The sequence below is a fragment of the Schistocerca piceifrons genome, chromosome 4 (assembly GCF_021461385.2).
Source record: "Schistocerca piceifrons isolate TAMUIC-IGC-003096 chromosome 4, iqSchPice1.1, whole genome shotgun sequence".
NCBI lineage: Eukaryota > Metazoa > Arthropoda > Insecta > Orthoptera > Acrididae > Schistocerca > Schistocerca piceifrons.
In genome coordinates, this window is record NC_060141.1 from 578,751,936 (window position 1) to 578,769,295 (window position 17,360).

A 17,360-nucleotide genomic window follows, 5' to 3' on the forward strand; every position below is an offset into this window, starting at 1 on the left:
CATCAAGCAAGATTAGTTGCAAATTTGGAACAAGTAAGAATGTTTTGTTGACATGCATACTATATTTTCTTACTCCATGCTATCTGCATTATGAGTAGCACACAAAACTGAGACTCATATCACTATTTTTCCTTTATTAAATCAATATATAAATTATACCATTACAAGTCAGGTAGTACCCCCATGTCACGGCTTTGGAGTAAACCCCAAAACCAACACTACTCAACCTCCATAGAATCTCTCAATGACACCTCCTTCCACAGAAGGCCACCTTTTAACCATCATTAAATTTCCACAGATACACTGATCAGCTAGAAAACTATAATCACCAACCTATTATTGACATAAACCCACTCAAGTGATAGGAACATCACCTGGCAATTGAATGACTGCTAGTCAGACACACACTTGGTGCATGTGATATCAATGAGCATGCTGTTCATGCGTAGAATGGGGTAGGTGCATAATCAATCTGAGTTTGACTGAGGGCAGATTTTGATGGTCCAGAGGCTTGGCACAAGCATTCCAGAAACTGCACAACTTGTCAGCTGTTCAAGGAGTGCTGTGGTGAGTGTCCTCAACATGTGGGAAAACCAAAATGAAATCACATCCAGACAATGTGGGGTTGGGTGGCAACTGCTTATTACAAATATTAGATGTTGTAGGCTGGGCAGACTATTAAGAAGAGACAGGTGGCCAACTGTGGTGAACTAACATTAAACTTTAATGCTGGGAAGAGTACAAGTATGTCTGACCACACAGTGCACCAAACACTCCTAACAATGGGCCTCCACAACTGGCAACCCATGCTTGTACCAACATCATGACATCAGCAAGTGTGACTGAAATGGGCACATGACCATTGGCACTGGATGTTGGTGCAGTGGCAGAGCATTGCATGGGTTGATGAATCCTGATACCTTTTTCATCATGCCAATGGGATTGCATGAATCTATCATCTTCCAGGAGAACAGGTTCTTGAACCTGCACTGCTGAATGGGGACAAGCTGCTGGTGGCTCCATTGTGCTTTGGGGAACATTCATATGGGCATCCATGGGTCCATTGGAGCAAGCAACACACCATGATGGCCAAGGAGTATTGTACACTGGTTGCAGCCAGTGTACATCTCTTCATGACAGTCATGTTTCCCAACGGAAGTGGCATTTTTTAACAAGGTAATGTGCCATGTTATAAGGCCTGGAGTGTGATGGAGTGGTTCAAGTAACACAGTCATGAGCTCCAGCTAATGTGCTGGGCCTCCAACCCAACAGATTTGAACCCAATTGAAAATATCTGGGATGTGACTGGACGTGGTGTCAGAGCTCACTGCCCTCCTCCCTCGAGTTTACGGGAATTAGGTGACTTGTGTATGCAGACGTGGTGCCAAGTCCCTTCAGCAACCTACCAAGGCCCCATTGCTTCTATGCAATGATGCATCACCACCAAAGGTAGACATACAGGCTTTACACAAGAGGTCATAATGTTCTGTCCGATAGTGTATAGTGTAGCTATATCAATCTCAGTTTCATTTCATTCAAGTGTCGGTCCTCCTATCTTTGGTGTGTCTACCCTATTCCTTACACAATTTACATATAAGGGCAGAGTCTCCTGCTTATTATTACTACTCTCTTCTCATATGTTTTGAGGTAAATTACTCCTACTTCATCTAGAATCCTTGCCCAAATTCTGAGCTTCCTCCAGGTGATGTCTCACAAGTATACTACTGCTCATTTTATTTGATGTGACCATATGATAATTTTTATTTATTGCAAACATTTTGTGTTCCTCGGCTCTGAATTTCCCTATGTGGATCTCATTGGAATCTTGCTGTGATGTTAGAATGTAATTCAGTATACCTTTCATCTTTCCATTTTCTTTTCCTTTTCAAAATGACATTGCTAATATCTAGCATCTACAATTCTGGTTCTCAATTAAAGAAATGAATAAAATAAAACAAATAAAATAAAATAAAGTTCTAGGTGATGTACCTTTCTCTTGTTTTGTAGTAACCTCAACATTCTATAAGTTTATTATGTAATCTTCTCAGTTAAGCCAGATTGTTACTGTAAGTGCATCTTATAAGTCCTTATACGCATATCATTACTGCCTAGTTCAAAATACACTCTTATTAACATCACATTAATGTATGTATTACCAGAACACTTACTCATATTCTAATAGATGCAAATATGATAACAAGATAAACACAAAAAAATTCTAATCTGAAAATATTAACTATCTTTGGCAAATTAAAAAGGTGGGCTCTGTATAGAGAAGTATGTTTAGTCATAGAAAGAAACTGGGGAACTGTTCCTCTGTAATCTTACCCTACAATAAGTACAAATTAACCTTCATTGCCATTTCTTATGTTGTATTTGTGTACATAATGGCAAGAAACATCTGAGAGAATCTGTCCAGAGCCTACAATCTTTCTGTTCACATGTTTATTGAAATAAGCATTGTGTCACCTATTTATGCTGAAATTAATTACAAGAACTTCAGTGAGTATTGAGTAATTGCTCAGTTGTAAATAACATAATCTTCTCTACAGTTATCTAAATATTACTCAGAAAATATTTATTTGTACATATTACACAAATAAATTCACAGTCAGTATAAAATAGCAACTTGTATTTGCGTACATGTTGTTCATGTAAGTACATTTTCTTTATACAACAACAGACCCAATGTCATTTATTTGAGCATCTTCAAACATACATAGTAACTCTGAATAACTGCCAAGCTAGCAGTTGTCACAGTGCATAACACAACTCCTATTGTCATCCCAACTATGAGACACTTGGCAGCCATCCATCTAAGGATACACGCACAGACAACAGTTCGCAGTTCTGAGCTAATAAGCTAATAATAAAAAAAACACTTCCACTTCAGCTATCATCATTTGTCTCATAGGTAGACATTCGGTATGTTACACCACAACCTGTATACAGAACACCACAAAGGAGCTGCCATGATATCTGCTACTTGAAAGCCAACTGTATTCTCTTTCTATGTAGACAACACATTTGTAATTTAGCCACATAAAAAGACAAACTATAAGAAATCATACAATTTCTAAATTCAGGAGTTTTCTACATACCTTTGTAATGGTAGTGGAAGTGGAATGAGTCTGCTGTTTTGGGATGTACTGGTTAGGAGAAAAGTAGATGACACACTGGGGTATAGTGTTCACTGTAAAACATGTGTTCTGAACATATATCTGCCTTTGGATAGTGAGCATCCAAGCAGAGAAATGGCGTTCTGCAGAACACTCATGATTTACCACAGGCTGAAAACTTTAACAGCTGAATTAGAATGTCATATTTACCCCATTCAGAAAATTCAGATTTATCTTATATTCACAGATTAAACTGTTCCTGCTGAGGTCAATATTTTTATGCGGTTTAGAAGGGGATATACAAGTAGTCCTACATTTATAGGGGTAGTCTTACATTTGCTGGGGTCTTCTTAGATTTACAGATGAAATTTTGGCTGTTGAAGTCACATGCAGATTTATTTGAAGAATTTGGAAGGGCAGGCCTCAGCAAATGACATTCACATTCCAACAGGCTCATGATTTCCCAATAAGCTGAAGCACTCGATACAATATCGACATTGCTCAAACAATCACATGACATTCACTAGTGCAAGAGATACTTGAGAAACTGTGAGCTATACATCACAACAGTCTAGTGCTCTGATTAAAATTCGACAATTTGTGATACACAGGAGGAAATACATTAAATTCTATCATCTTACAAAAATTTGTTGTATTTGAACAGGTTTGCAATACATATTCTCATACATGTATGGATACTGTTTACAAAAGTTAATGCCCCTTCTTAAGTGAAAGTAACATTCAAAAGCTGAAATGTTGTCCTTCAAAACCATTACTTGATTCAGATCACAAACCAATATTTTATTTGGTTATGAGAGACTGTAATGATTTATAAGTGGATTTCACACGAGAAATTATGTCATTGTTCATATGTTAGGGTAAAAACACTACCAGTTGTAGAATATGATGGTGACATTCAGTTGAAACAAGAAGGAAAATTAATACAGAATGCAGTGTCTAACAAAGGAAATAAATTATATTAAACTGTCTGTAATTGCTTTCATGAGAATAAATTATAGCAGCAAGACGTTCATGGAGATAAGCACTGACACTTGTCACTAGATCACAGTACAGGCAAAAGTTCAAGAATGGGACTGAATCATAATTGCAATCTTTCGTTTGTATATTAGCTGGTGTTGTTACATACGACCTACCTGCCAAAAGCTATTGCAGTCTATTTTTAACAGTTGTGCAAGCTCAGCATTATATAATGGTTGGACGGGGAACAGTGACACCAGCTTCGCTGACAACAATAATGATTGCAGAGATGGCACCAATGAGCAAACAGCAAATTTCATAATGTTGCCAACCATGGGAATCTATACCGCACACTTTGGCTCTTTATGAACGTCCACCACATTTAAACTGCAGCTCGACTACATCCATTAGTAGTTGGAATCAAACTGACTTCAATGTTAGACAAATATTCAACAATAGTATCCATTTCTGGAGGAGACAGTAAAAGTCTACAGAGTGGCCAGTAGTGCGCTTTCCTGTTTCTTGCTTCAATGTTGTCAGCACTCACCATGCTGTATGATGAGTATGAAAGGCAGTAGGTCAGCTGGTTCTATACAGTGAGTGATGGGTAGGATTCATGTTTGGAAGCAAGAGACATTGTGACAATCACATGTCAGTACAGAAGTTAAATCCAACATGTATTCTCAGGTCCCATCATAATGATAATCTCAGAAATAGCAACATTTTTGGGAGAAACAGCCAAATATTTGTGATAACGAAGAAATAAATTTCAATGTTGTGCTGTTATGAAGATTATGATGACAATGGTTAAAAAAATAATGATACCACAGACTACAGCATCAGTACGGAAAAAAAGTAGAAAAGAAAAAGGCCTAAAAATTAATGTAAACCATTTCTTTTTGTTTATTTTGTTTCTCCTAGTATTATCAAAATGTAGACAATCAATAAACGCCACAAGTTAGAATAAACATAATGTTAACTTTTTGGCAGATACTTTATGTCAATGAAATGGTTTGTAATTTTGATTAATCAGAATAGGTTAAAAACAAATTTTTCTCATCTGAAATTGGTATTCTGCTAAAATGGTTAAACAGTGCAGCAAATTTGTCTTGATCCCAGACACGTTCTTGTGAGAAAACAGAAAGTCAAAGAGGAAATGTTTCCATTCCATATGCTGTCACTCAGTCAATATGGATCTGTCACATTATGAAGAAGCATGAAGTGCAACTAATATTCTGCCCCCTACCAAAATTAAATTGCTCTTAGGCAGTATAAAAGATGATTTAGTCCTCCAAAAGTGTGGAGTGTACTATTGCCTCTGCCATAGTGATTTGTCGTAAGTGGACGAAAGAGTCAGATCCCTGGATGAATGAATCTCTGAACACCAACATCATATATGTATAGGACAACTGGGGTAGGTCAGTGGTCCCTGAGTACTGCCTAGAAACAGGACACTCCATGAAATTCAACCAAAGCTGCTGAAACAGTCCTCCAACTTCCAGGAATCCACAATAAAATATTCCATTCAAGTTAATATAGCCTGCGACCTTTCACTCTATTTGCTTCAGACTGTGGAGATGTAGCCCAGAGTATGAGAATGAAGAAGCAAATGGGCAGAGTACCATTGTGGATGCCAGATGGAAGACACTGAGTGAAATAGGGCACTAAGTTGCGAACTGAAAGAGTGGTCTTCCAATGTACATGTAGGAGGTAGTGGGTGGCAACTGTAGGTGTAAAAGGAAGGTACCAGTCATATATTGTACAAGAGTCTTCATTTATTAAAACTCAGTGGGTACAGCCCATGCAGGATACAGTGACTGATGTGAGTGAACAATTTTCATCCAAAGTGCTGGGCGAGCTCAATAATTTGTTCAGAAGGGGAAGCCAACAGTATCTGATACCTTTCAGCCAGTCAGCGATGATAGAATTGACATACACACCCTACAATCTTTCCCAAACAATTTTATAAAAACTATTCAGTAAAAAAAAAAGTTATTTTTGCTTTACTTATAGCTTTATATTTCAGGTTCATAATGGCATTCCCATCATTTTGTTATTGTTATATTTATGTGGAAGTAAGACACAGTGGGAAATTCAAAAAAGTTTGCAATGAAAAATAGAGGTCACTATGATTTTGTGTTTGGTGCATAATGCATAATATGTTGCAGCATATGAATTTTAGGTAACATATTGAATTTTTCTTTAGACTTGGCTGGAGGTCTATATCTGTCACCAAAGTCAAGAAAACTGATATGATGTAGCATCCTCATTTGTGATCATGCCATACCAACGATATAGCCAGTGTTAAATACCCACATCCTCATATTTCATAAATGGTTTCTGATATCAAAATGAGATTTTGGCAAATAATAGCATGCAAACAGTTATAATGCAAAACTTCATTATCCACCATGTTATTCCACTAAATACAGACTTTTTTTGATGAAAGAATGCAGTTTTTAAGGGCCACCGATAGCTGGTGAAATGAGAAATCCTATGGTTTTTGGAATAACGTAAATGCAGACATTATATGTTTATTTTGTACTGGGTACGTGCTTTTTTGTAAGCTACTGACCTTACTTTTCCTCAGTTCCTCACTTAATAAACTTAATAAACCACTTTTTCAGAATTATTTTGCAACTGCATCTGCACAACACATTAATGATATAAGACTGTGTAAACTCTGCTGTGTTTTGGTAAAAGAAGCAAATTTTGACATGCAACCAGGAAAATGTGTAGGTTTTACTCAAAATTTGCCTTTCATGATGCTTCTCTGAAAGGTACAAATTGTTAACAAGCCAGCGAAATTGTTTTTAGATACTAATCAAAACAGAGGTGACAGTAGGTGGTTTTCAATAGTCGCCATGCAAGTGTAGGCATGGAGGGTCCCCATTTAATATTTACAGAAATTGTGAGTGTAGGCTTCACTTTAGAATGGCACTTCCCCTCCAGTGCTTAGCATTTCCCCTACAGTGCCTGCCCATATCTCCCACTTCTACTGCTCTCCCCACACGTGCCTTGCCATCTGAGCATCGAGCAGCCACAACATTCTGCATGCACTATACTAAAGCATAACAGAAAGTACAACATATTAAGTTGTGTAGCCCATCCCTGATATGTTTATTTTCAGCAGAGTAGTTTAATGCATGTGATTAGTTCAAAAAGTGACCATACCAGTTTAACCCAATGACGTAGTGACTGAGTATTTCCTAATGATATTTCTTTCCCAAAAAAAGTGACGAAATCAAGTACTGCATCTGAAGTTATAGAGCAGTTTGTTTCTGACAAAATGGATACAATGCGTTAATTACATTTAAGTAAAGTGGGACAGAAACTGTATACTGGTATGCTTCACTAAGATATGATTTTACCAAAAACAGATCTAAGATATTACTTACAGACATTATTGGGAAATTGGAGAGATACCCTGCAAAGTGTTATTGTACAAGCTTCTCATTGAAATATATGTTGTAAAGCCTATCAATTTAAACAGTGTACATGGATACGTTCTAAGTGTAGTGCATTAGAAGATATTAATGTAAATTTTCATTAGTCCACAAATTTTCTTTGGCTTTTTTTTCTTTTTTTTTCAAAATGATCCATGTATTCAGCTTTTTCTGGATTTCCAATGTCAACAGTTACTTAAAAAGAGAGCAATACAGATGAAATTTATGTTTTTTCAGAATATAATTATAAACATTGTAATTTTCATTGCTAGGAAGCCTTGAAGGAGAGAGAATTCATTGGACAGAAGCGTCTGACTCATTGCAGCTCGCACTTGATAACCTGCCTGGCAATGTTTTAGTATCTTGTGGAGTTATGGCATACCTTTCACCTTTCACATCAGTGTACAGGTACCAAATGTAAAATTTTAATTGTTTCAAGACAAACACATCAATATGCTAACATTTTGAGAGAGTTAAAATTTCCTAAGACATACACAGGGAAGCTGGCTGGGGTGGCTGAGCGGTTCTAGGCACTACAGTCTGGAACCGCACGACCGCTACGGTCGCAGGTTCGAATCCTGCCTCAGGCATGGATGTGTGTGATGTCCTTAGGTTAGTTAGCTTTAAGTAGTTCTAAGTTCTAGGGGACTGATGACCTTAGAAGTTAAGTCCCATAGTGCTCAGAGCCATTTGAACCATTTGAACATACACAGGGCATGTAGTCACATAGTGGTAACTAGTTTACTTGCATCTATAACTTTGTGGTTTGCTATCTGCTACGAATTTCTTACATATTAAAGATGGTTCCCTTGGCCTTTCCAAGTCTGGTTTCCTCATATTAAGTGGCAAAAGTTTTGCACATATGAGGCAACACTACACAGTGTTGAACTGAATAGCAGTATGATAATAATACATGTATGTTCTTTAGATATAGTTTTATTCATGTTCTAGCTGGTTAGTTATTTGTTTTGCAGATGCTGCTGGTTAGTTATTTGTTTGTAGGTTTACCATTGTGACAAAGTAGACAACTTTTTAACAGCTGTTGATCACACCTTAGCATGTTAGGCTAATAGCAATATATAATACGCTTCCTGGAAAATTTTAACGAACCAAACTGCCCCCGCACACGACATGTGTACCAGCTTAGTGCATCTTGACATGTAGCAGATATGCATATGTAAAAAATGACAGAAAGTACATTCTGTCTGTAGAACAACACATTATCATGTAACATATAATGTTGTAACAGCCTTTTGTTCTGACTCTGTGTAATGAGTAGCTTTACTTTACTCAATCTAAGACCACCATCCTCCAGTACTTCCATGTTTCTACACATATCTGAGAAATACTATTTATAATTACTGTCCTTCATTAGTAATATTCTATAATCTGATGTAGGCTCTAATAAATGTATGAATTCTAATATACCTTGTAGTAAACAGGACAAAGTATGTGCTTTGACATTGTCCTCTCCATTAAAATGTACAATTTCAAAATCATATTTCTGTAGATACATTGTCCAGAGAGACTGTTGAATATACATGGTGAATCACTAACTATTGCCACCAAAAATAACCCCAAAAGTATGACAGAAACTGAAAAGTTTGTGGGGCAAAAGTTGTATGAGACAACGTGGGTCATAATATGACATTAGTTTTTTATTGTTAGGTAGGTTTACTTGAGAGATAGAAATGTCAACTTAGCCTTTTTAAAAGGGATGTTATAGTTGGGCACTTATATTCTGATATCAGCTATCAAGATGAATCCAATGGTGTGTAACAGTAAGGTCTTTGAAGGTCAATGAAGGTCACAAAGGTGTCATGAAACCCCATTTACAGAAGGTGTTAGAGTGATGACCATTGGTATCGATGCAGTGCTGCAATCTTCTTATCATGGATTGTGTGGTATTCCTTATCACATCAGCACTTATCAAAGCACATACTCTGACAATTCTCTCTCGCCTATCTTCAGGTGTTGTTGGAACATCTTTATAAACAATGTCTTTTACGCATCCCCACAAGAAAAAATCCAGAGGTGTCAAGTCTGGTGAATGAGCAGCCACAACACATCTCCTCCTTGTCCAATCCAATGATTTGGGAATTGTCTCTGCAATTCATTTCAAATGTGCCAGACACCCATCATGTTGATATCGCATTCCGTTCCTTGTTCCTAAAGGTATTTCTTCCAAAACAGACCTAATGTTTCTTGCAGGAATGTGGAGTACTTCCTACCATTAAGATTTTCTTTAATGAAACAGGGACCTATAATACATTCCTCCAGACTCCCACATGACACATTCACAGACCACAGTTTTGGTGTGCAACTTGCCACAGCCAACATGGATTTTCACTTTCCCAATAATGCATGCTATGCAAATTAACATTTCCATGGTTCATGAATGCAGCCTCATCAGTAAACAAAATCAAATTAATAAATGTGTCATCCCTCTGAATCTGAAGTTGAGGCAATCGGCAGAATTCAATGTGATGCATAAAATCCATACAAGTTATTTCTTGGTGGAGACTCATATGGTAAGGATGATATTTATGGTGATGCAGAACATGAACAACACTACTCTGGTTCATGCCAGATTCCCTTGCAATTTGATGCGAACTAACACAAGCCTCTCAAACCACAGTGGCAAGAGTACCAATTTCCATTTCCTCATTAGTAACTTTCCTTTGCTGCATATGTTTCTGATGCATTAAAGATCCAGTTGTTCTCAATTTATCATACACATATTTAAATGTATAATGTGTAGAGTCAGTACTTTGAGGATATCTTTCAATGTATAAGTCTCTAGCTCTCACTGACTTTCGTTGGCATTCTCCATAAATGAGTAGCATATCAACTTGTTGTCTGAAGGAATACATCATTTACATTTGCTTGATTTGAGGATACTAGTTTTACTGTTACTATTAGCATTATAATGTGAAACCATTGAATGGTGTTTACATGTCAATGGCACGTTAGATGGATACGCCGTATTCAGTGAATATTTACTATTTTCACGATATGTGAGAGAGAATTGTCAGAGCATGTGCTTTGATAAGTGACAATGTGATAAGGAATACCACTCAATCCATGATAAGAAGATAGCAACACAGCATTGATACCAATGGTCATCACTTCAAACACCTTCTGTAAATGAATATTCATGCCACTTTTGTGACATTCGTTGACCTTCAAAGACCTTACTGTTACACATCATTGGATTTGTCTTGATAGCAGCTATCAGAAAATAAGCACCAAACTATAGTATCCCATTTTAAAAAAAAATAAAGGTGACCTTCATATTTTTGGTGAGACCCAACCTAGCAACAAAAACCAATGTCATATTATGGCCCCTATTTTCCCATACAACATTTGTCCCACTAACTTTTCAGTTACTATCGTACCTTTGAAGTTGGTGGCAATAGTTAGTGACTCACCTTGTATAAGAACTTACAGGTCAGGATGAAACTTAATACTTGCTGGCTGCAGTAAACTTTCACATGTTTTCCATAACATAACAACACTTTCTGAGCGAGATCTACTAGCAGAACTTATTACCCATATTTCATGTTCGTCTTCCTTTCCATGGATTTGGAAAAGAAACACCCCCAACCCAGAAAATGACTCATACCTTTAAATGTAAAAATCCTTTGTCATTTTAGGAAGATGTAGAATTTCAGAGTGTACATGTGCATGTTTCATTTCCTCAAAATCTTCCTGACAATCCTGTGTGCAAATGCACTGGGCATTCTTCTTTAACAGATTTAACAGCCTTGCTATTTTGCAGCAGATCTGGCAAGAAATGTCGAAAAGAAAGCATAACCCCAGGAAAGCCTTTAATTATTTTCTTGTCCTAGGAACAGTAAAATTCTTTATGGCACTTACATTCTCTGGGTCTGGAGCTATACCGGTAAATGTAATAATATGATCTAAAAATTTAATCTTTTCTTTGAAAAATTTTGATTTTTGTAACATGGTACTGACACTTGCAGATAGAAATTTCTGTAGTGTCTGCTTTAGTAATTCAATGTGCCCCTACGAAGTAGGGGTAGCTATCAAAATATCAACCCCATATACTATCACCTATCTAACAGATCAGCTGCTGATACTGTGTCCAAGGCTGTAATAAAACTAGAGCGCATTTTCAAGCCAACTGACAGTAAGCAAAATTGGTAGCTTCTGCAGCCAAGTATAAATGTAGTATATAGCCTTGATTCATGCAGCAGGGGTACTTGCCAGTGTGAACATTCAGCTCAGAGCTCAAAAGAAATTGATTCCATGAAATTTTTGCAACCACTCTTAAAGATTTTCTGTTCTTGTACATACCAGAACAATATTTGAATAACTATTCTCGCATTTAACATAAGGCAGACATTTCCACCCAGTTTTGCTACTGCCTCCAATTGACTATACTAAGAGGAAAAAAGATGTCCTGATAATCTTCCACTCAAACATCCACATTATCTCTTGTTTGACTGCCTCTCCTTTTTGACCACAGAATGGAGCATGAGTTTCACAACAGATCTCATGTCATTTCAGCACTAGGTGATACTGATAAGTACTAATTACACCATTTTTTCTATCAAAAACTTGCACATATATTAACAGTAACTTTCTAATTCAGCCTGTTGCAGAGAGCCAATACTTTTTGCTATCGTTGACTCCCTGAGACTTAACGTTGTTTCCCCCTTTTGCATCCACTTCATCCTTTTCACGAATTTTCACATGTATTTCTGTGTATTTTTGCAACCCTAGCCATATTCCAGTCCCACATACAGTTCCTGTATTGTTGTTTGGCTCATAGAATCCCCCATAATGGCCTTACCATTAAATTACCTATCTCTCGCTGCCACCCCTCCTTCCACAATGATCTCTACCTGTTCAGGTTCTGCCAATTCTTAGCCCTCACCAACATAGTCCTGCAAAACCATGTCAACCAAGCCCAAGCCTCCTTGTTGTACCTTCTCCTGCTACAAAATCCCAAATTCCAGGAACCCATAACACACATTGAAACTCTTGCCCTGCAGGTACTTGAGCAACATGCACAATGCCACCTCAAAAAGCTCTCCTTCCTGCTCACTTCCTACTCCTGCTTGGAGCACCACTGTCCACCAGCTCTACAACAACCTCCAAAACTCCCCCATGTCCCCTCATAACTGACAAACCTTGTCTCTCAGACTTACTTCATTTACTCCATCCTACAAAACTCCCTCCCACCACCACATAGAATCCAAAACCTAAACAGACTTGAAACACAGTCATTAACCTTTCCTTCAGAAGTCTTTGCCCCACAGAAATATCAGTCCTTTCCAAAGGCCTCACCTTTTGCCCCACTCCCAAATTCAATAATGCAGGACTTTCTCTCTTTCTCCCAGTCCCTACAGTGGAAACCCTTTTTTGCCATGCACCCTACCAATCAGACTCAACCAGAGATCAACATGAACCTTCCCTAACACAGTTAACTCCTCTATCCAACTATGATCCACTCCCACTGCCCCCAAATCACCCCCTGTTAACTTTCCAGAATTTCTTAACCTCAGACCTTGCCTCACCATCATTCCCCAAATCTCTCAACATGCAAACTAACCTTATGTCTGCAGAAAGAACTGCAGTCCACTATCTAAAAATTAATCCCAACCTTATAATCCTACCTATTGACAAAGTCTCCACCACTGTTGTTTTGAACCACAAGGATTACCTACCAGAAGGACTCCACCAACTGTCAGATACTCCCACCTACAAACATTGCCCCAGTGACCCCGTTCCAGAAATCCAGCAGGATTTCCAGTCACTACTCAAATCCTTAGGCCTATCCCATAACCTCTCCCCGGACTCCATCTCTCTACTCACACCTACCATTCCTCACATTCTTACCTTCTAAATCCTTCCTCAAATCCATAAACCTAACCAGCCAGGATGCACCATTGTGGCCAGTACTGTGCCCCCACTGAGAGAATCTCTGCTCTCGTAGACCAGCACCTTCTACCTATTACCCACAACCTACCCTTCTATGTAAAAGATACCAACCATTTCCTCCTCCAACTCTCGACAGTTCATGTCTCTTTACCACACTGTGCCCTGCTCATTACTGTTGATGCCACCTCCTCTACACAAACATTCATAATGCCCATGACCTTACCGTTATTGAACACAACCTTTCCTGACAACCAACAGATTCCAAACCAACAACCTCCTTCCTAGTCACCATGACCAACTATATCCTCACCAACAAGTACTACTTCTTTGAAGGCATTACCTACAAACAAATCCAGGTTACAGCTGTGGGCACCCACATGGCACCATCCTATGCCAACCTATTCATGGTCCATATAGAGGAATCGTTTCTAAAAACCCGGAATCCTAAACCCCTCACCTTTTTCAGATTCACTGCTGACATCTTTGCTATCTGGATTGAAGGTGAGGACACTCTATCCACGTTCCTCCCAAACCTCAACTACTTCCCCCCCATATGCTTCACCCGGTCCTACTCAATGCAACAAGCCACCTTACCAGATGTTGTTCTCCACCTCAAAAGATAGCTACATCACTACCTCCATCCATATCAAACATACTAACCAGGAGCAATACCTCCACTTCAACAGCTGCCACCTGCTCCATACCAGGAAGTCCCTTCTGTACAGCCTTGCCACCTGTGGTCGTCACATCTGCAGAGATGAACAGTTCCTCTCAAAAACATACTGAGGGTCTCATTGAAGCCTATGCTGACTGTAATTATCCTCCCAACCTTGTACAAAAATAAATCTCCTGTGCCTTATCTTTCCAGTCTCCTACCACCTCCCAAAGTCCCACTGTCCAGCCATAGAGGAGCATTCCCCTCATAACCCAGTACCACCTAGGATTGGAGCAACTGAATTTCATTCTCCGCCAGGGTTTCAATTACCTCTCATCTTGTCCTGAAATGAGAAATGTCCTGCCGACTATCCTTCCCACCCTTCCCACAGTGGTATTCCACTGTCCACTGAACCTACACAGTATACTCATCCATCCTTACACAACACCTGCTCCAAACCCCCTACCTCACGGCTCATACCCCTGTAAGAGACCTAGGTGCAAGACAGGTCCCACACATCCTCCCATCACCATCTATTCCAGTCCAGTCACTAACATCACCTATTCCATCAAAGGCAGGGCCACCTGTGAAACCAGCCTTGTGATCTACAAGCTAAGCTGCAACCATTGCACTGCATTCTATGTAGGCATGACAACCAACAAGCTGTCTGTCTGCATGAATGGCCACTGGCAAACTGTGGCCAAGAAACAAGTGGGTGGACCACACTGTTGCTGAACACGTGGCCAAACATGATATCCTTCATTTCAATGACTGCTTCACAGCCTGTGCCGTATGGATCCTTCCCACCAACACCAGCTTTTCTGAATTGCACAGATGGGAACTTTCACTACAATACATCCTAAGTTCCTGTAATCCTCCTGACCTCAATCTTCGTTAGTCACTGTCCTCACCAATCCAGCCCCTTCCCTGTTCCCATTCCAGTACTACACAGCCATCATTCCAATTTCACGCCCAGTCTTTTTAATTCTCTCCTTTTCCACTACTCCGCTGCCCCCCCCCCCCCCCCCCCCACCACCACCACCACTCCCCTGCCCACCGTCTAACCTGCAGCACTTCTCCGTCCACCATCCCCCACCATACTATCCCTCCTCCTCCCCATCCCAGCCTCCTCCTCACCCCCCTCCAGTTGCCACTTCCATCATGCCTGGGACTGCAGTCGTGTGTGAGAGTTGCATTTGTGTCAGAGTGTTTGAGAGTCTTTTCGTTGTGCCTATCTGCATCTCAGCATCTCCACTATACGTGACTAGCAACTTTCCTTTTTACAATATTGTTACAAGTGAAGTGAAATAATACAAAATTATGTGAAAATTTTATATATAATACCAATACTTATTTCCTATGATCAATTCATTGCAGACAATATTACAATTTTCATTTTACTGGTATAAGTTCAAGTGAATGCTTAAAATAGCAGATTGAACGGAAGTACACATTGTTGTCCCAGTGCTGCAAAGAAATAACAAGATTTACATTTTGTCATTATGATTTAAATTAAGATGCACAATTTTTATCTTCCCCACATGAGTAAATTCAAGTGGATATTTAATAGTGTAGAATAAATGGTAGTACATATTTTAACCTATGATATAAATAAATGTACATTTATCACTATAATTTATGTTAGAAGTTAACAGTTTTGTGCTCGTGACATAAGTAAAGATTTTCTTTCCTCTATTTTTACTCAGAAGGATGCATTATTACTCTAGGAATTCATTTCTTATTATAATTAGTTTGTTCCCTGTGGAATGTTTTTAGTTTCCTTTTGAATACCTACATGTTATCAACTTCCTTTCTTGTACTGATGGGAAGCTTGTTATATACTTTTATTCCTGACTCAATTACTTCCCAATGGACTTTTGTTAGAGATGCAGGGCCTTGGTGGAAATTTTTCTCCTGTTTTGTGTTACACTTGTGAATGTCACAGATTTTCTGGAATAGCTCCTTGTTGCCAGCTACAAACATCATCAGTGAGTGTATACACGGAAGTGCCAAAGAAACTGGTAAAATCATTTGTATTCAAATACAGAGATATGTAAACAGGCAGAATGTCACTGCAGTCAGCAATGCCTATAGAAGACAACAAGTGTCTAACACAGTAGTTAGATCAGTTACTGCTGCTACAAGGGCAGGTTATCAAGATTTAAGTGAGTTTTAATGTGGTGTTATAATCGGCACACAAGTGATGGGATACAACATATCTGAGGTAGCAATGAAGTGGGGATTTTCTCATATGGCCATTTCATGAGTGAGTGAACTGTGAATATCAGGAATCCGGTAAAACATCAAATCTCTGACATTGCTACGTATGGAAAAAAATCCTGCAAGAACGGGACCAATGATACCTGAAGAAAATTCTTTAGTGTGACAGAAGTGCAACCCTTCTGCAAATTTATGCAGATTTCAGTGTTGGTCCATCAACAAGCATCAGTGTGTGAACCATTCATTGAAATATCACTGATATCAGCTTTCAGAGCCGAAGGCCCACTCATGTACTCTTGATGACTGTACAACACACAGCTTTAGGCCTCACCTGTGCTCACCAACACCAAAATTGGATTGTTGATGACTGAAAACATGTTCCCTGGTTCGACAAATCTTCTTTCAAGTTGTATCAAGCAGATGGACATGTATGAGTATGCAGACAATCTCATGAATCCGAGGACCCTGCATGTCGACAGGGGACTGTTCAAGCTGGTGGAGGCTCTATAATGGAGTGGGACACGTGCAGTTGGAGTGATATGGGACCCCTGATATGTCTAGATATGACTCTGACAAGTGACATATATGTAAGCATCCTGTCCGATCACCTGCATCCATTCGTGTTCATCGTGCATTCAGATGGACTTGGGCAACACCTCACATGTCCAGAATTGCTACAGACTGGTTCCAGGAACACTCTTCTAAGTTTAAACACTTCCGCTGTCTACCAAACTCCCCAGACATGAACATCATTGAGCATATCTGGGATGCCTTGCAACACACTGTTCAGAAGAGATCTCCAGCCTCTTGTACCCTTTTGGATTTATGGCAGGATTCACTATGTCAGTTGCCTCCAGTACTACTTCAGACATCAGTTGAGTCCATATCACATCATGTTGTGGCACTTCTGCATGCTCACAGGGGCCTTACACAATATTAGACAGCTGTACAAGTTTCTTTGGCTCTTCAGTGTATACTGATTTGTAACAGTAAATATCCTGTGAGTTTTAAAGAGACCTCTGCAGGTTGTTC

At 39.0% G+C, this 17,360-nt stretch overlaps 1 protein-coding gene across 1 annotated transcript in view; it reads left to right on the forward strand.

The window, feature by feature from the left end:
• LOC124796021 (dynein axonemal heavy chain 7-like) overlaps window positions 1–17,360 on the forward strand; it is a 72,595-nt gene that overhangs the window by 37,066 nt on the left and 18,169 nt on the right. Inside the window, exon 5 of the mRNA XM_047260104.1 lies at window positions 7,816–7,951. Within this exon, the coding sequence (XP_047116060.1) occupies window positions 7,816–7,951 (136 nt within the window). The remainder of the gene's footprint in view (window positions 1–7,815; window positions 7,952–17,360) is intronic.